Here is a 14,326-nt window from a genome sequence, read left to right as displayed (position 1 = left end):
CAACAGAGGGGGGGGGGGGGAGCCCACAGGTTTTGAATTGCCTCCGCTCCCCCCCGCTCAAGATCGCTTTTGGTTTGCTCCCGTTGCCACGGCAACCTAGACCAGCGATACAGTTTGAATTGCAACTCCTCGACAGAACGACACGGTCCGAACCGGGACCAGGGCACGACACGGCACGACACGACACGACAGGACCGGAGAAACCCATTCAAACTCTACCAGGGTGAAAACCGTATTATTATTATTATTATTATTATTATTATTATTATTATTATTATTATTATGACGAGCTGTAGTCGTATTATTGAATTATCGTCAACGGAAGGTACTCTCTACCAATGTAGTCGTATTTAAGTTTTGGAAAAGTACCACAAAGAGCTGACATTTATTTAGAAATAAACGGTTCTTTGAACCGCGACACAACTCCGAATTCTGTACAGTTACACCGCGAATGCGCAGCAGATAATGAACGTGTGGTTTGAAATGTGAAGCTGATACAGTATCGCAGTCTCACACACACGTCCAGTAAATATTAATACAGTACCCCCAGGTTAGCCAGAACTAGGCAACGGACTTTACAAGACAAACTACGTTTGGAGAGCAATAGTGTGTGTATTAATTGTGTTTGTGTGTGTCTGTGTACTAACTGTGTGTGTGTATTAAAACTGTGTGTGTGTGTGTATTAACTGTGTGTGTGTGTGTGTGTATTAACTCTGTGTGTGTGTGTATTAACTCTGTGTGTGTGTGTATTAACTGTGTGTGTGTGTGTGTATTAACTGTGTGTGTGTGTGTGTATTAACTCTGTGTGTGTGTGTATTAACTCTGTGTGTGTGTGTATTAACTGTGTGTGTGTGTGTGTGTATTAACTCTGTGTGTGTGTGTATTAACTGTGTGTGTGTGTGTATTAACTGTGTGTGTGTGTATTAACTCTGTGTGTGTGTGTATTAACTGTGTGTGTGTGTGTGTGTATTAACTCTGTGTGTGTGTGTATTAACTCTGTGTGTGTATTAACTGTGTGTGTGTGTGTGTATTAACTGTGTGTGTGTGTATTAACTCTGTGTGTGTGTGTATTAACTGTGTGTGTGTGTGTATTAACTCTGTGTGTGTGTGTATTAACTCTGTGTGTGTGTGTATTAACTCTGTGTGTGTATTAACTCTGTGTGTGTGTGTGTATTAACTCTGTGTGTGTGTGTATTAACTGTGTGTGTGTGTGTGTATTAACTCTGTGTGTGTGTGTATTAACTCTGTGTGTGTATTAACTCTGTGTGTGTGTGTGTATTAACTCTGTGTGTGTATTAACTCTGTGTATATTAGCATGTACAAGGTGGACGTCCCTCTGGATGCAGAGCTGAGGGAAGCTGCTGCTGTGGAGAGGCGCAGGAACCAGGAGCTTCAGAGACAGAGCCGGGTGTTCAACCCGCGGGTCAGAACCATGGGGCTGGACACCGACAGCCTGGGCCAGCAGGTCCAGCAGCGCCGGCAGCGAGAGGAGAGCGAGAGGCACAGGGAGCGGGCCTACGGTGAGCAGCAGTGTGGACCGGACCTCCTTCTGTAACTGTACATTATACAAGAGAAGCAGGAGCATTTCAGTATCCTGACTGGACTGCAGCCTCTCTCTCTCTCTCTCTCTCTATGTATATAAATCATATAATAATCTAGTCCAGGGTGCTGTGTGAGACACAAGCTTATTTTCACACCTACTCAAGGTCCAAGTGGCCAGTAAGCCCAGTTGTGACAGACCCACCCTGACCTCTGAATAATAATAATAATAATAATAATAATAATAATAATAAGGGTCTCACACACACGCACCCTCCCCTCTCCCCTCTCCCCTCTCCCCTCCTCCTCCCCAGACGCTCAGCGGGTGCTGGAGGACCAGGCTGTGCTGCAGTTTGAAGCCGCGGAGGCTGAGCGGAGGAGGGAGCTGGAGAGGGGGGTGCAGAGGTACAGGGAGACCCTGCAGAGACCCCAGGACAGCCGGGATCGAGACCTGAGCGACCCGCGGGCCCAGCACAGCGAGCCACCGGCCCGGAGCAGCGACTCGGACCCACGATGCGGACCCGCCTCCCTGCAGAGATTCCAGGTGCACACAGCAATGCAATACAGACACAATACAATACAATACAATACAGACACAATACAATACAATACACACACAATACAATACAATACACACACAGCAATGCAATACAGACACAATACAATACAGACACAATACAATACAATACAGACACAATACAATACAATACACACACAGCAATACAATACAGACACAATACAATACAATACACACACAGCAATGCAATACAGACACAATACAATACAATACACACACAGCAATGCAATACAGAACAATACAATACAATACAGACACAATACAATACAATACAATACAGACACAATACAATACAATACACACACAGTAATGCAATACAGACACAATACAATACAATACACAGACAGCAATGCAATACAAACACAATACAATACAATACAATACAATACACACACAGCAATGCAATACAGACACAATACAATACAATACACACACAGCAATGCAATACAGAACAATACAATACAATACAGACACAATACAGACACAATACAATACAATACAATACAGACACAATACAATACAATACAATACAGACACAATACAATACAATACACACACAGTAATGCAATACAGACACAATACAATACAACACACACAGCAATGCAATACAGACACAATACAATACAATACACACACAGCAATGCAATACAGACACAATACAATACAATACACACACAGCAATGCAATACAATACAATACAATACAATACACACACAGCAATGCAATACAGACACAATACAATACAGACACAATACAATACAATACACACACAGCAATGCAATACAGACACAATACAATACAATACAGACACAATACAATACAATACAATACAATACAGACACAATACAATACAATACAATACAATACAATACAATACAATACAATACACACACAATACAATACAATACATACAACAATGCAATACAGACACAATACAATACAATACACACACAGCAATGCAATACAGACACAATACAATACAGACACAATACAATACAATACAATACAGACACAATACAATACAATACACACACAGCAATGCAATACAGACACAATACAATACAGACACAATACAATACAATACAATACAGACACAATACAATACAATACACACACAGCAATGCAATACAGACACAATACAATACAGACACAATACAATACAATACAATACAGACACAATACAATACAATACAATACAGACACAATACAATACAATACAGACACAATACAATACAATACAATACAATACAGACACAATACAATACAATACAATACAATACAATACAATACAATACAGACACAATACAATACAATACAATACAATACAATACAGACACAATACAATACAATACACACAGCAATGCAATACAGACACAATACAATACAATACAGACACAATACAATACAATACAATACAGACACAATACAATACAATACAATACAATACAATACAATACAGACACAATACAATACAATACATACAACAATGCAATACAGACACAATACAATACAATACACACACAGCAATGCAATACAGACACAATACAATACAATACAATACAGACACAATACAATACAATACAATACAGACACAATACAATACAATACAATACAATACAGACACAATACAATACAATACAATACAATACAATACAATACAATACAATACAATACAGACACAATACAATACAATACAATACAATACAATACAATACAGACACAATACAATACAATACAGACACAACACAATACAATACAATACAATACACACACAGCAATGCAATACAGACACAATACAATACAATACAGACACAATACAATACAATACAATACAATACAATACAGACACAATACAATGCAATACACACACAGCAATGCAATACAGACACAATACAATACAATACAGACACAATACAATACAATACAGACACAATACAATACAATACACACACAGCAATGCAATACAGACACAATACAATACAATACAATACAGACACAATACAATACAATACAATACAATACAATACAATACAATACAATACAGACACAATACAATACAATACACACACAGCAATGCAATACAGACACAATACAATACAATACAGACACAATACAATACAATACAGACACAATACAATACAATACAATACACACACAGCAATGCAATACAGACACAATACAATACAATACAATACAATACAGACACAATACAATACAATACAATACAAACACAATACAATACAATACAGACACAATACAATACAATACACACACAGCAATGCAATACAGACACAATACAATACAATACAATACACACACAATACAATACAATACAATACAATACAGACACAATACAATACAATACACACACAGCAATGCAATACAGACACAATACAATACAATACAATACAGACACAATACAATACAATACAGACACAATACAATACAATACAGACAATACAATACAATACAATACAATACAGACACAATACAATACAATACAGACACAATACAATACAATACAGACACAATACAATACAATACAATACAATACAGACACAATACAATACAATACAGACACAATACAATACAATACAGACACAATACAATACAATACACACACAGCAATGCAATACAGACACAATACAATACAATACAATACAATACAGACACAATACAATGCAATACAGACACAATACAATACAATACACACACAATACAATACAGACACAATACAATACAATACACACACAGCAATGCAATACAGACACAATACAATACAATACAATACAGACACAATACAATACAATACAGACACAGTAATGCAATACAGACACAATACAATACAATACACACACAGCAATGCAATACAATACAATACACACACAGCAATGCAATACAGACACAATACAATACAATACAATACAGACACAATACAATACAATACAATACAGACACAATACAATACAATACAGACACAATACAGACACAATACAGACACAATACAATACAATACAATACACACACAATACAATGCACACACAATACAATGCACACACACAATACTGCACAACACACACAGTACAATACCTATGTTGTGTACCGCAGTGTGTTTTTGTGTGTTGTGTAACCCAGTGTGTTTGTGGTTTCAGGGGGAAGACCTGAACGCACCTGAGAGAAAGAAAGCAATGAAAGAGGAGAGCGAGAGAGCGCTGAGGAGACAGAGAGAGGAGAGAGAGAGGGAGAGAGACGCACAGAGATACGCAGGTACAAACAGAGAGAGGAGTGGAGAGAGCGAGAGGAGGAGACAGAGAGGAGAGAGAGGGAGAGAGGAGAGAGAGAGGGAGAGAGACGCACAGAGATACGCAGGTACAAACAGAGAGGAGTGGAGAGCGAGAGGAGGAGACAGAGAGGAGAGAGAGGAGAGAGAGAGGGAGAGAGACACAGAGAGATACGCAGGTACAAACAGAGAGGAGTGGAGAGAGCGAGAGGAGGAGACAGAGGAGAGAGAGGGAGAGAGGAGAGAGGGAGAGAGACGCACAGAGATACGCAGGTACAAACAGAGAGGAGTGGAGAGAGCGAGAGGAGGAGACAGAGGAGAGAGAGGGAGAGAGACGCACAGAGATACGCAGGTACAAATAGAGAGAGGAGTGGAGAGAGTGAGAGGAGGAGAGAGAGGGAGAGAGACGCACAGAGATACGCAGGTACAAACAGAGGAGTGGAGAGAGCGAGAGGAGGAGAGAGAGGGAGAGAGACGCACAGAGATACGCAGGTACAAACAGAGAGGAGTGGAGAGAGCGAGAGGAGGAGACAGAGAGGAGAGAGAGGAGAGAGGGAGAGAGGGAGAGAGAGAGGGAGAGAGACGCACAGAGATACGCAGGTACAAACAGAGGAGTGGAGCGAGCGAGAGGAGGAGACAGAGGAGAGAGACAGAGATTGATTGCACAAATTGAAAAGTCAGTTTTACATCTCATCCGAAGGACGGAGCACAAGGAGGTTCAGTGATTTGCTCAGGGTCACACGCACGCGTGCACGTACGCACGCACGCACGCACACACACACGCACGCACGCACACACACAGGGAGTCAGTGGCTGAGCTGGGATCTGAACCTCCTGGTATCGAGTCCCTTTCTGTCACCGCTGGATACACATTCCCACTACCTCTTAAACTCTCTCTCTCTCTGTTTCAGACAACGTCTCTGACTTGAAGAGAGTGGAGCTGGACCTGAGAGCTGTGCACCTGTCTGAGCTGGAGGAGCAGTGCAAGAGAGCAATCGACATGGCGGTGAAGGACTGCAACAAAGCACAGGTACACAGCACAGGTACACTGCACAGGTACACTGCACAGGTACACAGCACAGGTACACAGCACAGGTACACTGCACAGGTACACTGCACAGGTACACTGCACAGGTGCACAGCACAGGTACACAGCACAGGTGCACTGCACAGGTGCACTGCACAGGTGCACTGCACAGGTGCACAGCACAGGTGCACAGCACAGGTGCACTGCACAGGTACACTGCACAGGTGCACAGCACAGGTACACTGCACAGGTACACTGCACAGGTACACTGCACAGGTGCACAGCACAGGTACACTGCACAGGTACACTGCACAGGTACACTGCACAGGTGCACAGCACAGGTACACAGCACAGGTACACTGCACAAGCAGACCAGCGTTTGGGCTCCAGTGCCTTCATCAGTGTTATTGAAACTAGAAGAGACCGAGTCAAGCAGACCAGCGTTTGGGCTCCAGTGCCTTCATCAGTGTTATTGAAACTAGAAGAGACCGAGTCAAGCAGACCAGCGTTTGGGCTCCAGTGCCTTCATCAGTGTTATTGAAACTAGAAGAGACTGAGTCAAGCAGACCAGCGTTTGGGCTCTAGTGCCTTCATCAGTGTTATTGAAACTAGAAGAGACCGAGTCAAGCAGACCAGCGTTTGGGCTCCAGTGCCTTCATCAGTGTTATTGAAACTAGAAGAGACCGAGTCAAGCAGACCAGCGTTTGGGCTCCAGTGCCTTCATCAGTGTTATTGAAACTAGAAGAGACTGAGTCAAGCAGACCAGCGTTTGGGCTCCAGTGCCTTCATCAGTGTTATTGAAACTAGAAGAGACTGAGTCAAGCAGACCAGCGTTTGGGCTCCAGTGCCTTCATCAGTGTTATTGAAACTAGAAGAGACCGAGTCAAGCAGACCAGCGTTTGGGCTCCAGTGCCTTCATCAGTGTTATTGAAACTAGAAGAGACCGAGTCAAGCAGACCAGCGTTTGGGCTCCAGTGCCTTCATCAGTGTTATTGAAACTAGAAGAGACTGAGTCAAGCAGACCAGCGTTTGGGCTCCAGTGCCTTCCTCCCCCTCTCTCACTCTCACTCTCTCCCTCTCTCCCAGGCAGAGGAAGTCGCTCAGCGCAGGCGGATGGACAGAGCGAGGGAGGAGGAGGAGAACCTATCGGAGGTGTGGAACAGCGTGACCTCTGACCTGCTGACCGAGAACCCCGCTGCCTCCGAGGGGGCGGGGCAGAGAGTGCTGACCGACAGGTGGAGGGGCATGACCCCCGAGCAGCACAGCGCCATCCTGAGGGAGCGAGAGGAACAGCTGGCTGAGAGAGAGGTGAGGGGACAGGAGGGTTTGACAGTGTGTGGTCTGGTCCCAGCATTGCCCTGTGTAGAGGACAGCACAGCGAGGCTCTGTCTTACTAACTGTATGTTATTCCTCTTTTCTCTTCTGTCTCTTTCTAACCCCCCCCATCCCCCCCTCTCCGTGTCACAGCGGCTGGACTCCGAAGCGAGGCAGCGGGAGGAGGAGTGGGAGAGGCAGAGGCTGCTGGCAGCGAGAGCCGGGATAGAGCTGGAGATGAGAGAGAGGGATAGAGAGAGGGAGCTGAGGAGAGAACTGGACAGATACAACCTGCAGCTCGCCAGAGAACAGAGAGAGCAGTGAGTGAGGAGAGGAGGGAGGGAGGGAGGGAAGAGGGGAGAGAACTGGACAGAAACAACCTGCAGCTCGCCAGAGAACAGAGAGAGCAGTGAGTGAGGAGAGGAGGGAGGGAGGGAGGGAAGAGGGGAGAGAACTGGACAGATACAACCTGCAGCTCGCCAGAGAACAGAGAGAGCAGTGAGTGAGGAGAGGAGGGAGGGAGGGAAGAGGGGAGAGAACTGGACAGATACAACCTGCAGCTCGCCAGAGAACAGAGAGAGCAGTGAGTGAGGAGAGGAGAGAGGGAGGGAGGGAGGGAGGAGGGGAGAGAACTGGACAGATACAACCTGCAGCTCGCCCGAGAACAGAGAGAGCAGTGAGTGAGGAGAGGAGAGAGGGAGGGAGGGAAGAGGGGAGAGAACTGGACAGATACAACCTGCAGCTCGCCAGAGAACAGAGAGAGCAGTGAGTGAGGGGAGAGAGGGAGAGAGGGAGGGAGGGAGGGAGGGAGGGAGGAGGGGAGAGAACTGGACAGATATAACCTGCAGCTCGCCAGAGAACAGAGAGAGCAGTGAGTGAGGAGAGGAGAGAGGGAGGGAGGGAGGAGGGGAGAGAACTGGACAGATACAACCTGCAGCTCGCCAGAGAACAGAGAGAGCAGTGAGTGAGGAGAGGAGAGAGGGAGGGAGGGAGGAGGGGAGAGAACTGGAGGGAGGAGGGGAGAGAACTGGACAGATACAACCTGCAGTTCGCCAGAGAACAGAGAGAGCAGTGAGTGAGGGGAGGAGAGGAGGAGGGAGGAGAAGGGAGAGGGAGAGAAATACGGTTTGAAATGACTTTCCTTCTTTTGACTGGGGTGAAAAAGCAGCTTTTTACACAGTACTAGAATTGTTTTTTTTATTTTTAAAAAGACAGAGAAGTTAAAAAATGCTAATCTCTCTCTCTCTGTCTCTCTCTCGTTCACAGCCAGGACTTCCTTGTGAAGGAGCTGTACACCAACCCCCCCACTGCGCAGTACTTCACCCAGTTCAACACCACCAGCCGCTGAACTGGGATCCCAGCACAGACCAGTCTCCCACTGGGAGAGAGACGAGCGACACAGACACACACACACGCCGTCTCAACCCTTGACAACCCTCTGTGATACGAGCTAAAGGGGGGGGGGGGCACTGTGATTGCAATAAGAGGTGCAAGTGAATGAATGAATAAATAAATACATTTTCAATCCCATCCCTGCAGTTCACGAAACACACAGCATCTGTGAGGATTTTTAAAAACCATTCTTTATTAAATTTCACTTTGTTTTTTTATTAATTACTTTGATAATTATCATCATTGTAATAATAATTACCCTCGCTGTTTTACACCCAAACCCTAACCCTCCTTCCTTCCTTCCTTCGTCAAATTTCAGAAGAAAAAAAAAAGAAAACACACGATGCATTCAGGTGAGTAACCAGAGAAATACATTCTGTAGCGGAGTGAGAAAAACAGCATTGTAATTAGAATAGGAATTTCACCAAACAATTCTCTAATTAAAAACTATAACTGCCCCCCCCCCGCCTTTTACTCAGCTGAATGCACCGGGTCGCTCCCTCTATCTCTCTCTCCCTCTCCTCTCCTCTCCCTCTCTCTCCCCCCCCTCTCCCCTCTCTCCTCCTCTTCATCCCTCTCCTCTCCCCCTCTCCTCCCCTCTCTCTCCTCCTCTTCATCCCTCTCCCCTATCCCTCTCCTCTCCTCCTCTCCCTCTCCCTCTCTCTCCCCCCTCTCCTCCTCTCCCTCTCTCCTCCCCCTCTCCTCTCCTTCCTCTCCCCCCTCTCCTCCTCTTCGCGTGTTGCTGGCGTCTCAGGGCTGCATGCGGATGGCTCCGTCCAGTCGGATCACCTCTCCGTTGATCATGGGGTTTTCCACGATGCTCTGCACCAGGTGTGCGTATTCCGAGGGGTCTCCCAGCCGGCTCGGGAACGGGACCTGCCTGGCCAGGAACGTGCGCACCTTCTCAGGGAGGCCAGCCAGCAGGGGGGTGGCAAACAGACCTGGAGAGAGAGAGAGAGAGAGAGAGAGAGAGACCGAGGAGAGAAACACACACACAGAGATATTATTATCATCATCATCATCAAGGAGTCATTCAGCAGACGCTTTTATCCAAAACGACTTACAGAGACGACGGGGGGTGAACTATGAATTAAATATATATATATATATGTTTGAAAAGTAGAAAAATGTGGATTTCTTGAAGAACATCAAGTTCAGTGTGCTGCGTTTGACTTTTCTGCACAGCTGAAGGGCTTTTGTCCGAAACGTCCTGAAATAGATCCTTTTTCAATCATTTAATCCTTTTTTTCATATTTATATATCGTAGCTTTCCAGTTAAGGTGAGAAAAAGGGGCCGCTGTGGGATTCTGGGTAATCGGGAGCCAATCAAATCGTACCCACCTGGCGCTATGGTAACGACCCTGATCCCCATGGGGGCGAGGTCACGGGCGATGGGCAGAGTCATTCCCACAATGCCCCCCTTCGATGCAGAGTAGGCAGCCTGGCCAACCTGCAGACAGACAGAGAGACAGAGAGAGACAGACAGACAGAGAGACACACAGAGAGACAGGGGCAGTTATTGATAATTTCTCTAGAAATCCTACTGTATTGTATTGTAGTGTTGTATTGCACAGTGCTGTATTACAGTGTGTTGTATTGCACTGTATTGAACCCAGTGTGTTGCACAGTGTTGTACTGCACAGTGGTTGTATTACAGTGTGCTGTGTTGCACAGTGTTGTATTGCACAGTGTTGTATTGCAGTGCTGTACTCAGTGTGTTGCACAGTGCCCGTACTGCACTGCAGTGTGCTTACCTGCCCATCGAAGGCTGCTACGCTGGCTGTGTTGATCACCACCCCTCTGTGCCCGTCGTGGTCTGGCTCGTTCCTGCCCATCTCCCCGGCTGCCAGCCGGATCACATTGAAGGTGCCGGCGATGTTCACCTGCCGGGGGGGACGAAGCGAGAGACAACCTTAACGATGACTTACATGATATATACAATGAATAATAACAATGATGATATTAAAGTCTCTCTCTCTCTCTCTCTCTCTCTCTGGAAGTCCTGCAGGCTGTGGGGCTCCTCCTTTTATTATTAAGGAGTCATTCAGCAGACACTTTATCCAAAGCGTCTTACAGAGACTAGGAGGGTGAACTCTGCATCATCAACAACTGCTGCTGCTGCTGCTGCAGAGTCACTTCCAATAGGAGCTCGTTTGTTTGACGTCTCATCGGAAGGACGGAGCACAAGGAGGTTCAGTGACTTGCTCAGGGTCACACACACACACACACACACACACACACACACACACACACACACAGGGAGTCAGTGGCTGAGCCGGGATTTGAACCTCCTGGTATCCAGACCCTTTCTCTAACCGCTGGACCAGCGAGCCTATCTTATAATAATAATAATAATAATAATAATAATAATAATAATAATAATAATAATAATAGCCATGATATTCTCTCACGTTGATGACTCTCTGGAAGTCTTCCAGGCTGTGCGGTTGTCCCTTCTTGTGGTTGAAGGTCTTCACTGCGACCGCGATGCCAGCACAGCTCACAGCAGGTCCAACCGACCGAACCGCTCCCGGGCCAGAGAGAGAGCGCCGGACACATCCTCCTCCGAGGTGACCTGAGAGGAAACGAGAACTATAACACACAGAGGAGAGAGAGACAGAGAGAGAAGAACAGAGAATAGAGAGAGAGAGGAGAGCAGAGAGAGAGAGAGAGAAAGGAGAGCAGAGAGAGAGAGGAGAGAGAGAGAGAAAGAAAGGAGAGCAGAGAGAGAGAGGGAACAGAGAGAGAGAGAGCGCGCCGGACACATCCTCCTCCGAGGTGACCTGAGAGAGGAAACGAGAACTGTAACACACAGAGGAGAGAGAGACAGAGAGGAGAACAGAGAATAGAGAGAGAGAGAGGAGAGGAGAGAGAGAGAGAGAGAGAGAGAGAGAGAGAGAGAGAGAGAGAGAGCGCCGGACACATCCTCCTCCGAGGTGACCTGAGAGAGGAAACGAGAACTGTAACACACAGAGGAGAGGAGAGAGAGAGAGGAGAACAGAGAATAGAGAGAGAGAGGAGAGGAGAGAGAGGAGAGCAGAGAGAGGAAACGAGAACTATAACACACAGAGGAGAGGAGAGAGAGAGAGAGAGAGAGAGAGAGAGAGAGAGAGAGAGAGAGAGAGAAAGAAAGGAGAGCAGAGAGAGAGAGAGAGCGCCGGACACATCCTCCTCCGAGGTGACCTGAGAGGAAACGAGAACTATAACACACAGAGGAGAGGAGAGAGAGAGAGAGAGAGAGAAAGAAAGGAGAGCAGAGAGAGAGAGAGCGCGCCGGACACATCCTCCTCCGAGGTGACCTGAGAGAGGAAACGAGAACTATAACACACAGAGGAGAGGAGAGAGAGAGAGAGAGAAAGAAAGAAAGGAGAGCAGAGAGAGAGAGAGCGCGCCGGACACATCCTCCTCCGAGGTGACCTGAGAGAGGAAACGAGAACTATAACACACAGAGGAGAGGAGAGAGAGAGAGAGAGAGAGAGAGAGAGAGAGAGAGCGCGCCGGACACATCCTCCTCCGAGGTGACCTGAGAGGAAACGAGAACTATAACACACAGAGGAGAGAGAGACAGAGAGGAGAACAGAGAATAGAGAGAGAGAGGAGAGGAGAGAGAGAGAGGAGAGCAGAGAGAGAGAGAGAGAGAGAGAGAGAGAGAGAGAGCGCCGGACACATCCTCCTCCGAGGTGACCTGAGAGGAAACGAGAACTGTAACACACAGAGGAGAGGAGAGAGAGAGAGAGAGAGAGAAAGAAAGGAGAGCAGAGAGAGAGAGAGCGCGCCGGACACATCCTCCTCCGAGGTGACCTGAGAGAGGAAACGAGAACTATAACACACAGAGGAGAGGAGAGAGAGAGAGAGAGAGAGAGAGAGAGAGAGAGAGCGCGCCGGACACATCCTCCTCCGAGGTGACCTGAGAGAGGAAACGAGAACTATAACACACAGAGGAGAGAGAGACAGAGAGGAGAACAGAGAATAGAGAGAGAGAGGAGAGGAGAGAGAGAGAGGAGAGCAGAGAGAGAGAGAGAGAGAGAGAGAGAGAGAGAGCGCCGGACACATCCTCCTCCGAGGTGACCTGAGAGAGGAAACGAGAACTGTAACACACAGAGGAGAGGAGAGAGAGAGAGAGAGAGAGAGAGAGAGCGCGCCGGACACATCCTCCTCCGAGGTGACCTGAGAGAGGAAACGAGAACTATAACACACAGAGGAGAGAGAGACAGAGAGGAGAACAGAGAATAGAGAGAGAGAGAGGAGAGAGAGAGAGGAGAGCAGAGAGAGAGAGAGAGAGAGAGAGAGAGAGAGAGCGCCGGACACATCCTCCTCCGAGGTGACCTGAGAGAGGAAACGAGAACTGTAACACACAGAGGAGAGGAGAGAGAGAGAGAGAGAGAGAGAGAGAGCGCGCCGGACACATCCTCCTCCGAGGTGACCTGAGAGAGGAAACGAGAACTATAACACACAGAGGAGAGAGAGACAGAGAGGAGAACAGAGAATAGAGAGAGAGAGGAGAGGAGAGAGAGAGAGGAGAGCAGAGAGAGAGAGAGAGAGAGAGAGAGAGAGAGAGAGCGCCGGACACATCCTCCTCCGAGGTGACCTGAGAGAGGAAACGAGAACTGTAACACACAGAGGAGAGGAGAGAGAGAGAGAGAGAGAGAGAGAGCGCGCCGGACACATCCTCCTCCGAGGTGACCTGAGAGAGGAAACGAGAACTATAACACACAGAGGAGAGAGAGACAGAGAGGAGAACAGAGAATAGAGAGAGAGAGGAGAGGAGAGAGAGAGAGGAGAGCAGAGAGAGAGAGAGAGAGAGAGAGAGAGAGAGAGAGCGCCGACACATCCTCCTCCGAGGTGACCTGAGAGAGGAAACGAGAACTATAACACACAGAGGAGAGAGAGACAGAGAGGAGAGCAGAGAGAGAGAGAGAGAGGAGAGGAGAGAGAGAGAGAGAGAGAGAGAGAGAGACAGAGAGGAGAGCAGAGAGAGAGAGAGAGAGAGAGAGAGAGAGAGAGAGAGAGAGAGAGAGAGAGAGAGAGAGAGAGAGAGAGAGCGCCGGACACATCCTCCTCCGAGGTGACCTGAGAGAGGAAACGAGAACTGTAACACACAGAGGAGAGGAGCGAGAGAGAGAGAGAGAGGAGAGCAGAGAGAGAGAGAGAGAGGAGAGGAGAGAGAGAGAGAGAGAGAGAGAGAGAGACAGAGAGG

General features: G+C 47.0%; 2 protein-coding genes across 2 annotated transcripts; one reads left to right on the top strand and one right to left on the bottom strand.

The window, feature by feature from the left end:
- The first annotated feature begins 22 nt into the window (after positions 1–22).
- Positions 23–9,257, top strand: ribc1 (RIB43A domain with coiled-coils 1). The gene is made up of 8 exons (XM_059018610.1): positions 23–223; positions 1,315–1,520; positions 1,854–2,083; positions 5,269–5,383; positions 6,308–6,426; positions 7,510–7,731; positions 7,891–8,057; positions 9,004–9,257. Exons 2-8 carry the CDS (start codon positions 1,316–1,318, stop codon positions 9,083–9,085), a joined length of 1,140 nt encoding a protein of 379 aa, XP_058874593.1. The 5' UTR covers positions 23–223; position 1,315; the 3' UTR covers positions 9,086–9,257.
- Positions 9,258–9,302: 45 nt separating this feature from the next.
- On the bottom strand, positions 9,303–11,743 carry hsd17b10 (hydroxysteroid (17-beta) dehydrogenase 10). Its single transcript, XM_059018611.1, has 4 exons — positions 11,541–11,743; positions 10,884–11,012; positions 10,471–10,579; positions 9,303–10,070 (listed from the first exon to the last, which is right to left on the bottom strand). Exons 2-4 carry the CDS (start codon positions 10,962–10,964, stop codon positions 9,880–9,882), a joined length of 381 nt encoding a protein of 126 aa, XP_058874594.1. The 5' UTR covers positions 10,965–11,012; positions 11,541–11,743; the 3' UTR covers positions 9,303–9,879.
- Positions 11,744–14,326: the final 2,583 nt, after the last annotated feature.

This window comes from Acipenser ruthenus, unplaced genomic scaffold (assembly GCF_902713425.1).
Source record: "Acipenser ruthenus unplaced genomic scaffold, fAciRut3.2 maternal haplotype, whole genome shotgun sequence".
NCBI lineage: Eukaryota > Metazoa > Chordata > Actinopteri > Acipenseriformes > Acipenseridae > Acipenser > Acipenser ruthenus.
Note: the sequence above shows the minus strand (reverse complement) of the source record. Positions and strands in the feature narration are given on the sequence as shown.